The sequence below is a fragment of the Mustelus asterias genome, chromosome 12 (assembly GCF_964213995.1).
Source record: "Mustelus asterias chromosome 12, sMusAst1.hap1.1, whole genome shotgun sequence".
Lineage (NCBI taxonomy): Eukaryota > Metazoa > Chordata > Chondrichthyes > Carcharhiniformes > Triakidae > Mustelus > Mustelus asterias.
This window is the reverse complement of record NC_135812.1, coordinates 65,874,877-65,887,748: the sequence shown is the minus strand read 5'-3', so window position 1 is coordinate 65,887,748 and position 12,872 is coordinate 65,874,877. Positions and strand designations below refer to the sequence as shown.

Below are 12,872 nucleotides of genomic sequence, written 5' to 3'. Positions count from 1 at the left end.
GGGACCCTTGCTGTTTGTCATTTTCATAAATGACCTGGATGAGGAAGTGGAGGGATGGGTTGGTAAGTTTGCTGACGACACCAAGGTAGGTGGTGTTGTGGATAGTTTGGAGGGATGTCAGAAGTTGCAGCGAGACATAGATAGAATGCAAGACTGGGCGGAGAAGTGGCAGATGGACTTCAACCCGGATAAGTGTGTAGTGATCCATTTTGGCAGATCCAATGGGATGGAGCAGCAGTATAAAATGAAGGGTGCCATTCTTAGCAGTGTAGAGGATCAGAAGGACCTTGGGGTCCGGGTCCATAGGACTCTTAAATCGGCCTCGCAGGTGGAGGATGCGGTCAAGAAGGCGTATGGCGTACTAGCCTTCATTAATCGAGGGATTGAGTTTAGGAGTCGGGAGATAATGCTGCAGCTTTATAGGACCCTGGTTAGACCCCACTTGGAGTACTGCGCGCAGTTCTGGTCACCTCATTACAGGAAAGATGTTGAAGCCATTGAAAGGGTGCAGAGGAGATTTACAAGGATGTTGCCTGGATTGGGGGGCATGCCTTATGAGGATAGGTTGAGGGAGCTTGGTCTCTTCTCCCTGGAGAGACGAAGGATGAGAGGTGACCTGATAGAGGTTTACAAGATGTTGAGGGGTCTGGATAGGGTGGACTCTCAGAGGCTATTTCCAAGGGCTGAAATGGTTGCTACGAGAGGACACAGGTTTAAGGTGCTGGGGGGTAGGTACAGGGGGGATGTCAGGGGTAAGTTTTTCACTCAGAGGGTGGTGGGTGAGTGGAATCGGCTGACGTCGGTGGTGGTGGAGGCAAACTCGTTGGGGTCTTTTAAGAGACTTCTGGATGAGTACATGGGATTTAATGGGATTGAGGGCTATAGATAGGCCTAGAGGTGGGGATGTGATCGGCGCAACTTGTGGGCCGAAGGGCCTGTTTGTGCTGTGACTTTCTATGTTCTATGTTCTATGTTAAAGCCTGGGCTCGAGTTTCTGCCGTGGCCACAATTGCCGATCTGCTAACAAAGAGCTTGAGTTTTAACAAGTGTCCTCCCCTCCCCACCCACCCCCCACCCCCCACATTTCTGCTCAGGTTTATTGCCATATTGCTGAAAGTAGACACCCACCCCCCGCCTCCAACACAGACACACAAACACACATGCACGTGCACACACACACACAGGCACACACACCATGGATCCTCCTATATAACAAATGGGTGGCACAGTGGCATTTGGGGTGACACGGTGGCACAGTGGTTAGCACTGCTGCCTCACAGCGCCGGGGACCCGGGATCGATTCCCAGCTTGGATCAATCTCTGTGTGGAGTTTGCACCTTCTCCCCGTGTCTACGTGGGTTTCCTCTGGATGCTCCAGTTTCCTCCCACAGTCCAAAGATGTGCGGGTTAGGTGCCAAATTGCCCCTTGATGTCAGTGGATGAGCTAGGGTAAATGCATGGGGTTAGGGCCTGGGTGGGATTGTGGTCGGTGCAGATTCAATGGGCCAAATGCCTCCTTCTGCACTATGATTCTATGAATGTTTGACACAGATTAGAAAGTCAGCTACATTATAAATGCTTAAAATTTGCCTGGCTTTGAAATTTACAAACAGAAATTTATTAAACCATGGGAACATGAAAAGTGTGGCTTATTGATGGAGTTACAAAGCTGAATTTTAACCAAAGGTGTTAAAGGTGTTTCTAGGGTAGGTAGGGGAGGACCTCCAGCCCACTCCAGCTTTAACTGAAATTGTCAGAAGGAGGGCCTGATACAAGGGGGGCAGATATAGCTTAAAATACAATAATGAGGCTGCAAGCCACATTGTCATCCAGCTTTTGAATTTGAACTAAGATTGGCAGGTTACCCGAATGTCGGCTAATGGCTGCTTTGTCAAGGCCAGGACTTGGTGGATTCAGGAGGAAAGTGGTTTTACACCTATCCCCTAGTTTCAGAGTCCTACCTGAGGAGCCTCTCCAATCAGGCACCCACCACCAAACCCCCACCCTATCCGGCACTATCAGTAATTAACATGCCAATGAGTTGTTAAAATGCCGATTGTATGGAGCTTTTCATTGACTGCTGCATTTTTGGGGTAACAGACGGGAAAAAGCTTGAGGATGCTTTACTGTGGGTATAACGAGGTGGCACAAGGGCCTTCCACCTGGGCTGTGGCTGCAGGCAGCTGCAGATACTGCTGGAGAAGGTGGCAGTGTCTGTACGATTTTGGAGTTCATTTATTGACTCTTTTTGAGCTTTCAATAAAAAAAGGCAGATTCTGAGAGCAGGGGATCCTTAAATCTCCAGCTGTGACCAACTTCCAGCACGTGGTATAACCGCTCGGCCATAAGGCAACCTGGCCTAGACTCCTGATTGGCGGTGGAGCCCTTACTTTGAACCTCGTATTGGCTGCCTTCCTGTCGGACGGCCACTCATTGGTCATCGACACTTGACGAGACAATCTGAGGAGGAATGGCACCGAGGAATATAGAATGTGGCCCCATAAATTTTGAAAGCCCACACTTGTTATAAAATATCAACATTGCAAAGCAGTGAATGTAAGGATCAGACCATCACCTGAGGCCTTCATGAGGGCAGCATGGCAGCACAGTGGTTAGCACTGCTGCCTCACAGTGCCAAGGACCTGGGTTCAATTCCGGCCTCAGGTGACCGTGTGGAGTTTGCATGTTCTCCCCATGTCTGCGTGGATTTCCTCCGGGTGCTCTGGTTTCCTCCCACAGTTCAAAAATGTGTAGGTTAGGTTGATTGGCCATGCTAAATTGCCTCTTAATGTCGGGGAATTAGCAGGGTAAATACATAGGGTTACGTGGATTGGGCCTAGGTGGGATTGTTGTGGTATAGGCTTGATGGGCTGAATGGCCTCCTTCTGCACTGTAGGGATTCTATGATAGGAGTTGTCTATCTAAGAGTAAACCAGAGACCCAGGGTAATGCTCTGGGGACCCAGGTTCAAATCCCATCGCTGCAGATGGTGAAATTTGAATTCAATAAAGACCTGAAATGAAAAGTCTACTGATGACCATGAAACCATTGTTGATTGTTGTAAACAAAAACATCTGGTTCACTGGTGTCCTTTAGAGAAGGAAATCTGCCATCCTTACCTGCTCTGGCCTACATGTCACTCCACATCCACAGCAATGTAGTTGACTCTTAACTGCCCCCTCAAGGGCAATTAGGGATGGGCAATAAATGCTGGCCCAGCAATGCCCACATCCCATGAATGAATAAAAAAGCGAGACGCTCTTGTCTGAACCCTGGGCTTGGGGGGTGGGGGGAAGATAATTCCACTGAAGGTTCTTTGCTCTGGGGTGCTGCTTAGACACGATGGTAAGGGAGAATATATCTGACTGGGTGTCGAGTGAGGATCGGCAGTGAATACAATCGTATAATTGTACCCCAGCATGAGTGACTTTGCAAACTCCACCTTCTGTGCAGAAGTAATGGGTACATTAGAACACTAACAAAGCAACATCTAAAAATGAGATGACGATTCTAAACAACTCATCTTTGGGCATGTCTGATATATAGGGCCTGAACTTCCTCAGAGCGGTGACCAGTGTCGGATTGACATTTCATGTCCAATTTCATACCTTAATTTCTATTCCCGTTCCGATTTAGGCCGGGCAAGATCCAGGCAGCGCAGCGGGTCCCCTGGAGGTAGTGCCAAAGTGCAACTGTGTCAAAGTAAAGGAGGTAATGCTCCTTTTTCACATCATCTGCTGCTATTAACCAGGTAAGCACAGTAAGAAGTCTCACAACACCAGGTTAAAGTCCAACAGGTTTATTTGGTAGCAAATGCCATTAGCTTTCGGAGCACAGCTCCTTCGTCAGATGGAGTGGATATCTGTTCTCCAACAGTGCACAGACACAGACATCAAGTTACAGAATACTAATTAGAATGCAAATCTGAGATTTACATTCTAATTAGTATTCTGTAACTTGATTTCTGTGTCTGTGCACTGTTGGAGAACAGATATCCACTCCATCTGACGAAGGAGCTGTGCTCCGAAAGCTTATGGTATTTGCTACCAAATAAACCTGTTGGACTTTAACCTGGTGTTGTGAGACTTCTTACTGTGCTTACCCCAGTCCAACGCCGGCATCTCCACATCATGATTAACCAGGTATGTCAGAGATCCATGACAGACCAAGGAGCAGGTAAGTGTCTCTGGTAAGCGGACAGGATTTGTGGGATCAGGGTGGCGGGGGAGGGGGGGGGGGGGTAAATTGGTGCTCCGATGGCTGAGATTGGGGGATGGTTAGAGACTGAAATTGGAGGGTGGGTAATTAGAGGTGGGGTGTTGGAGATGGGGGGGGGGGGGTGCTGGGCTCTGAATCTGTGCAATAGTTAACCAGTAGTTGAAAGCGGTCTTAACCCTACTAACCTTTTCTTGGTAACTTGCTAGGTGACCCCGTCGGCACTATCAGAAGTTTGCGATTTAAATCGAACTTTCACATGCTTCCCATTGCAGGGAAATCGCTCAGGGGAAATTTGCACTTCTGGGCAATTGTTGTGCAAACCCTTACCTGGGAACTTGCGAAGAGGATTCCCAGCGCATCTCCCCCCATACAATACGGCACTGCGGAGCTCGGAAATTATGGCCAACCGGAGCTTGCTGCTCTATAATCTTTCTCAGGTTACACGGGAGTGACTCACCTTCTCCAGGTCAATGCCCAACTCCTCCATCTCCACCTGCAGCCGCTGTTTGGTCTTTTCCAGACTGGAACATTTGGCCTGCGCAGCCTCAACCGCTTCCTCAGCCTCTTGCAAACGAGAGGTCAGTTTCTTCCTGTTAGGAAGCACAGGTTACTCAGAATACATTTCCAAAACTCTCCCAAATCAATCCCAGTTTTGTTTGTGTAAACAGCACCAGCGGAACATACACCCGTGAACTGTTCCGTATGGCCCCAGAAAGATCCTGATTCTTGCTCCCCCCACCCCCGCCACAACTGCTCACAACATCTGCAAATTGGTGGGGGATCCCTGATCTTGCCCCCATCATGTGGAGATGCCGGCGTTGGACTGGGGTAAGCACAGTAAGAAGTCTCACAACACCAGGTTAAAGTCCAACAGGTTTATTTGGTAGCAAATACCATAAGCTTTCGGAGCAATGCTCCTTCGTCAGATGGAGTGGTCTCTGTTCTCAAACAGGGCACAGACACAGAAATCAAATTACAGAATACTGATTAGAATGCAAATCTCTACAGCCAGCCAGGTCTTAAATGCACAGACAATGTGGGTGGAGGGAGCATTCAACACAGGTTAAAGAGATGTGTATTGTCTCCAGACAGTACAGCTTGTGAAATTGTGCAAGTCCAGGAGTCAAGCTGTGGGGGTTACTGATAATGTGACATAAATCCAACATCCCGGTTTAGACCGTCCTCATGTGTGCGGAACTTGGCTATCAGTTTCTGCTTAGTGACTCTGCGTTGTCGTGTGTCGTGAAGGCCGCCTTGGAGAACGCTTACCTGAAGATCCAAGGCTGAATGCCCGTGACTGCTAGTTAGTAGGGTTAGTAGGGTTAAGACCGCTTTCAACTACTGGTTAACTATTGCACAGATTCAGAGCCCAGCACCCCCCCCCCCCCCCCCCCATCTCCAACACCCCACCTCTAATTACCCACCCTCCAATTTCAGTCTCTAACCATCCCCCAATCTCAGCCATTGGAGCACCAATTTACCCCCGCCCCCCCCCCCTCCCCCGCCACCCAGGGAAGTGCTGACTGGCAAGGCCCTGGCGCAGAGGAAGACACTGGGAAACAGATTTAAAAAAGGATTACTAAATTTGCAAGGCCCTGATTCTTCTAAGTGTATGACCAAAACCACATTATTAGAAGCCTATGCTAGTTTACAACAGAGAAGCCAAATGGGAGTAAATTGATAAGGATCCGGCACATTATTAATGTGTGGCCTATGTTAGAAGCCTAGGTTGCTTCATGAAATATGAACTCCGTTCTGATGGCCACGAAGGCTATGGGGGGTTGTTGACAGATCTCCCCGTGGGCTTCGTGGAGTACAAGCGAGGCGAGGCGGTTGGGGGGGGGGGGGGGAAGAGGGGAGGGGGGGCTTTTAAACCTGTCACTCCACCCTGACCATTGTTGTAGGTCGCGAGGTGTTAAACCATATAACTGTGAGCCCTGGGAATGGTTTCTGGTCCTTGGTGATGGGAAATTGACGTTCGGCTGAATTACTACAAACTTCAAAACCTTCAGGAGCCTAAGCCCTAAACTCTGGGGTACCCCCCGTAAACAAAGTGGCACAGTGGTTAGCATTGTTGCCTCACAGCGCCAGGGACCTGTGTTCAATTCCCAGCTTGGGTCACTGTCTGTGTGGAGTTTGCACATTCTCCCTCTGTTTGCGTCGGTTTCCTCCGGGTGCTCTGGTTTCCTCCCACAGTCTGAGAGATGTGCTGGTTAGGTGCATTGACCCGAAAAGGCACTGGAGTGTGGTGACTAGGGGAATTTCATAGTAACTTCATTGCAGTGTTCAGGAATACAGAGTACTGGGCTAATGGTAAGATACTTGGTAGTGTGGATGAACAGAGGGATCTGGGTGTTCATGTGCATAGATCCCTGAAAGTTGGCACCCAGGTTGAAGGCGTACGGTGTGTTAGCTTTTATTGGTAGAGGGATTGAATTTCGGAGCCAGGAGGTCATGCTGCAACTGTACAAAACTCTGGTGCGGCCGCATTTGGAGTATTGCGTACAGTTCTGGTCGCCGTGTGATAGGAAAGATGTGGAAGTGTTGGAAAGGGTGCAGAGGAGATTTACCAGGATGTTGCCTGGTATGGTGGGAAAATCGTATGAGGAAAGGCTGAGGGGCTTGAGGTTGTTTTCGTTAGAGAGAAGAAGGTTAAGAGGTGACTTAATAGAGGCATACAAGATGATCAGAGGATTAGATAGGGTGGATAGTGAAAGCCTTTTTCCTCGGATGGTGATGGCTTGCATGAGGGGACATAGCTTTAAATTGAGGGGTGAGAGATATAGGACAGATGTTAGAGGTAGGTTTTTTTACTCAGAGAGTAGTAAGGGCGTGGAATGCCCTGCCTGCAGCAGTAGTGGACTCGTCAACATTAAGCGCATTCAAATGGTTATTGGATAAACATATGGATGATATTGGAATAGTGTCGATTAGAGGGGCTTTAGATTGGTTCCACTGGTCGGCGCAACATCGAGGGCCGAAGGGCCTGTACTGCGCTGTAATGTTCTATGTGTTAATGTAAACCTTACTTGTGACTAATAAATGAACTTTAAATCTCTCTACCTCACTTTCCTCCTTCATAACGCTCTTTAAAATCTTACCTCTTTGGCCAAACTTTTGGTCACCTTATCTAACATCTCCTTCCATGGCTCAGTGCTATATTTTGTTTTATAACATTCAGTGCTGAGAGTTTAAATTGTTCATAGAATCATAGAATTCCTACAGTGCAGTAGAGGCTATTCGGCCCATCACATCTGCACTGACTTTCTGACAGAATATCTTACCCAGGCCCTCTCCCCAGCCCTGTAACTCCACACATTTATCCATCTAACCCACACATCTTGGGAGACTAAAGGGCAATTTATAGAATCATAGAATCCCTACAGTACAGAAGGAGGCCATTCAGCCCATCGAGCCTGTACTGACCACAATCTCACCCTAGCCCTATCCCTGTAACCCCACATATTTACCTTGCTAATCCCCCTGACACTCAGGTCAATTTAACCTGGCCAATCAACCCAATCCGCACATCTTTGGAGTGTGGAAGGAAACCGGAGCACCCGGAGGAAACCCACGCAGACATGTGGAGAACGTGCAAACTCCACACAGACAGTGACCCAAGGCCAGAATTGAACCCAGGTCTCTGCCGCTGTGAGGCAGCAGTGCTAACCACTGTGCCACGGTGCCGTTCATGTTGTTTGAAGTGCGATTTAAATTTATACGCGACACATGGTTACATTTCATTGGTATCGTAGCAACAGTCTATCTTACATGCCCCTGCAGTAGGAGGAGACTGAACAGAGTGCATTCTCATTCAGTTACACTGACTTGACTTCCAAGGGGGGGGGATGCATTCTCATCATTTCCAACTCAGAGTTCCACATTACGCCACTAGATGGTGCCTACAAATCACTGAATGTGTGAAGAATTCCATTGAAACGAGTCCAGACTCCGAAAATCGGCCAAACAGCGTGGTTAGCGCATTGTTCACAAAGGCTACTTATAATCCAAACAAAGATCCTACTTCGCTCACATCCATCATATCGATAAAGAGTGAAATTTTCTAACTGCATCATAGCCCATGGATTTATTCATTCCGACATTCTACCACACAGGAGTTCAGAAATAGATAAAAGGGAGAAAGGAATTTAATTAATAACTCAATAACTGAGGAACAATAGTCTGGTCGTTCCTGAATGAGTATGTGGTTACGCCAGTCACAACTGTGCAAGTCCCTGAACCTGTTTGCTTCCTGCCTGCTGAAATGTACACTGCTGTCAATTCCTGCAATGTTTCCTATTATTGCACAGAATGCGCAGCTTGTCTCATTATCAGTGACACTCTGCTAATACAGCCTCACGTAACAAAGGAGCCCACAGTGTTCCTGTCCCCTGGCACTGAGTGTATAAAGCACTAAATAGGTGACAAAAGGCTGCCAGGCCCTCCTGTGCCAGGAACCCATCTCCCAAAGCAGCGGATGTTGAACTTGTACAAGTGGCACAGTGGTTGGGGCGGCATGGTGGTTAGCACTTCTGTCTCACAGAGCCAGGCACCCTGGTTTGATTCCCAGCTTGGGTCACTGTCTGTGTGGAGTTTGCACGTTCTCCCAGTGTCTGCGTGGGTTTCCTCCGGGTGCTCCGGTTTCCTCCCACAGTCCAAAGATGTGTGGGTTAGGTGGATTGGCCAAGCTAAATTTCCTCTTAGTGTCAGGGGAACTAACTAGGGTAAATGCATGGGGTTATGGGGATAGGGCCTGGGTGGGATTGTGGTCGGTGCAGACTCGATGGGCCGAATGTCCTCCTTCTGCACTGTAGGATTCTATGATTCTATGTCTATGTATCTTGGGTCTGCCGAGTCGCCAGTGAGGTGCTTCCTCCTCCCCTGAGGAATGCTGGGTGGATCAGGCTGGCCCGGTGGTGGCAGACACAATGGGCTGAGTGGTCTCCTCCTGCACCAAAACCATTCTCGTGACTCTTGAGAATGGAGGCAACTTGCCCGCAGCGTATTTCCACAGAGTCAGGAAGAACTGAGGACACCTCCCCTGCGGCAGCCGTAGCCGGCAGCTCAGCAAGTGGACACGGGTTACAGAGACTCTCTCGTACAGAGACAGCAATTCCACTGAGCATCATGGTGACTCTGTTTTCATGCCTTCAGTTCCTTCCTGGCCTGTTTGGAATCTGCTGCTCACAAATAGGGATAGGGCCTGGGTGGGATTGTTGTTAGTGCAGGCTCGACGGGCTGAATGGCCTCCTTCTGCACTGTAGGGATTCTATGATTCAGATAAAATCATGCAGCACTGAAGGAAGCCATTCAGCCCATTGTCCCTTTGATGGGTCTTTGCAAGAGCTATCCAACTCCACACACTACCGTTCTTTTGCCACAAATAAGGCTAACCGAATGCTTGGTCGTATATCTGGTTATTTTTAAAGTTTATTTATTCTTGTCACAAGTAGGATTACGTTAACACTGCAAAATCCCCTTAGTCACTACAGCACGGCGCCTGTTAGGGTACAATGGACAGACATGGGAAGAACGTGCAAACTCCACGCAGTCACCCAAGGACAGAATTGAACCCAGGTCCCTGACGCTGTGAGGCAGCAGTGCTAACCACTGTACCACCTTGCCACCCAGCGGTACAGAATACAAAAGGATGATGTTGAACTTGTACAAGATCTTAAGTCAAGAAGCTCTTGCAGTTTTGCACAGGACCTTATGCTCCTCATTACATGAAGAATACAAAAACCAGAACAGGTTCATTGTAGTGTTACCATGGCTGAAAGATTACAGCTGTGAAGAGGAAAATGGGAAGCTAGGGCCTTTTCTCCACTGGGTCCCAAGAAGATTCAGGCCTTTGTGATTACACAGAGTTATAGTAAGGAAAATAGCAATATGCCATTTCCTTTAGTGGGCAAGACATCAACACAAAAGCACAAATATAAGATCATCACAAAACAATTGAAAGAAAAGTTTGATTAAAAATGGAGAATGGTTAATATCTCTGCCCCACTGTTGACACAGAGATCACAAATTCAAAATCTCAGAATTGCTATGGTGAAGCAGGAGGCCATTTAGCCCATCGTGTCTGCACTAGCTCTCCAAATGAGCAACTCATCTGGTTCCAATCTCCAGCTTTCTCCCAGTAACCTTGCACTTTCTTCCTCTTCAGAGAGCAGTCTAATTCTCTTTCGAATGCTTCCATTGAACCTGTTTCCACCACATTCTCAGACAGAACATTCCAGACCCCAACCATTCACTGCGTGAAGATGTTTTTCTTCATAACACTCGTGCTTCTTTTACTAATTGCTTTAAATCTGTACCCTTGTCACTTTCGACCCTTTCACAAGTGGGAACAGTTTTCTCACCATCTACTCTGTCCAAGAGCCCGCGTGATTTTGAACACCGCAATCAAATCTCTGATCAAATTCTTTAAAGGGGAATTTGGTAGGTGCTTCATAAAGAGTAATAATAGTGAGGCTTCAGGAGAATGTGAGACTACAGATTAGACTCGCTGGTGCACCCAGCTAAAAACATCAGTACAGCCTTAATGGGAATGATTGGTCAGTTTGAGGCTATTCTACGACTCAAGATATAGGCTAGAAATTTACGTTGCTCGGGTGGGCAAGGAAGGGTATGAAATTGTACGTAAGAATGTCGAGTGCACGTCCCGCCATCATCATGCACTGGTGCAATATTTTGGTTATTGGGCATGCACAATAGTCAGAAACATGCCCGCCAACAATCAAGCAGGCAACTTAGCCCATCCAAGGGCCAATTGAACACAATTTTATGTGGCCCATCTGCTGTTATGGTTGGCAGGAGAGCAAACTGGCCAGGGGACCTATAGAATTTTGGCTTCAAACTCCGTGCGAATCCAGACAGACAGTGACCTAAGGCCAGACTTGAACCCAGGTCCCTGGTGCTGAGAGGCAGCAGTGCTAACCACTGTGCCACTGCAGACTCCTTGATGCGGAAGTTGGGGGGGGGGGGGGGGGGGGAAAGGCTGGATAGCTGGTGTGGACCACATTGGTGCCAGGAGAATGGATTAGGCGGTGTTAGCACTGCTGCCTCACAGCACCAGGGACCCGGGTTCAATTCCTGGCTTGGGTCACTGTCTGTGACGTTCTCCGTGTGTCTGCATGGGTTTTCTCCGGGTGCTCCACTTTCCTCCCACAGTCCGAAAGACGTGCTGGTTAGGTGCATTGGCCATGATAAATTCTCCCTCGGTGTACCCGAACAGGCGCGGCGTGTGGCGACACGGGGATTTTCACAGTAAATTCATTGCAGTGTTAATGTAAGCCTGCTTGTGACACTAATAAATAAACTTAAAACACTGATACCTTGAGGCTTACGCCAACTTCAGCTGCAGGGACTGGAGTACTTCACCAGTCATAGGATTGTGATTTTAATTTAATTTGCTGAGTTTCTGTCGAAGTTCTTGATTTTTTGTTACAGTACCCCTGTCAAGTAGTTAATTAATTTGTTTAATTGTTACACTCAAAAGATTATTAAAGAGGGACTACTGGGACATGGGCGTTGGCAGGTAGGAGGCAGAGATATGCCATGCTGCATTCCGCAAATACACCTAATATCAAGAAAAGGGTCTTTGTCTAGTTTCATATTTCACCATCTGGCTTGGATCTGTTTTAACAAGGTTTGCATTGGGCTGGCTTTTTACCTCCAGAAAATGCAACCTCAGCTTTTTAATCGCAGAAATTACAGCATAGTTGATGAATGCATGTTTGGTACATCTCATTTGTGACAGTGTTAGCTCTTCAAATTGGACTGTTTACCTTAATCTCATTTCTCTGCTGTTTCTCCAAGTGCCCTTTGCATGTATATTTTCAAATATTTACACAATTCCCTTTTAAATTATGTTCTAATCTTTCATCTTGACAGACACTTGTTGTAAAGCTTCCATGTGCTTTTCCACCAGCTGTGTGTAAACATTTCTTCCTCCTTGGCCCCATTGAAGTTCTTGCTTCTTTATCACTGATTATTGCCAGAAAAAAAAAATCTTTCTTCCATTTATTCCCGCAAAAGCTTTCAAATTTTTGAAAACCCCTGTCTCAGCTCCCAACTTGACTCTCAGTGGATGCAAAGTAGAAAAAGATTCAAATCTTTGAGGCTTTCTTTATAATTTTTTATTCCTTGCACTATTTTTACGATTGCAGCCACGGTCTTTATATCCTTCCTATGAACCAGTGCCGAGATCAGAAAGCACATTTACAAAAAAGGTCCTTTTTATAATCAATGCCCCACATACAGAACCTAGAATCCCATTCACAAAAACAGAAAATGCTGGAAAATCTCAGCAGGTCTGACTGGACATGTGGAGAGAGAACAGAGTATACGTTTCATAGAATCCCTACAGTGCAGAAGGAGGCCATTAATTCTCTGACAGAGCATCTTACCCAGACCCTATTATTGTAACCCCATGTAGTTACCCCACCAGTCCCCATAACCAACAAATCTTGGGACACTAAGGAATAATTTACACCTAACCTGCACATATTTGGACTGTGGGAAGAAACCAGAGCACCTGGAGGAAACCCATGCAGACAAGGGGAGAACGTGCAAACTTCACACAGTCACCCGAGGCCAGAATTGAACCCGATCCCTAGCGCTGTGAGGCAGCAGTGCTAACCATAGTGCCA

General features: G+C 47.4%; 1 protein-coding gene across 3 annotated transcripts in view; it reads right to left on the bottom strand.

Moving 5' to 3' along the window:
- The window catches only part of LOC144501539 (putative uncharacterized protein MYH16), a 273,480-nt gene that overhangs the window by 38,711 nt on the left and 221,897 nt on the right, over positions 1 to 12,872 (bottom strand). For all 3 annotated transcript variants that reach the window (XM_078225360.1, XM_078225362.1, XM_078225361.1), the window contains one exon: positions 4,676 to 4,808. In XM_078225360.1, coding sequence (XP_078081486.1) covers positions 4,676 to 4,808 — 133 coding nt within the window. The remainder of the gene's footprint in view (positions 1 to 4,675; positions 4,809 to 12,872) is intronic.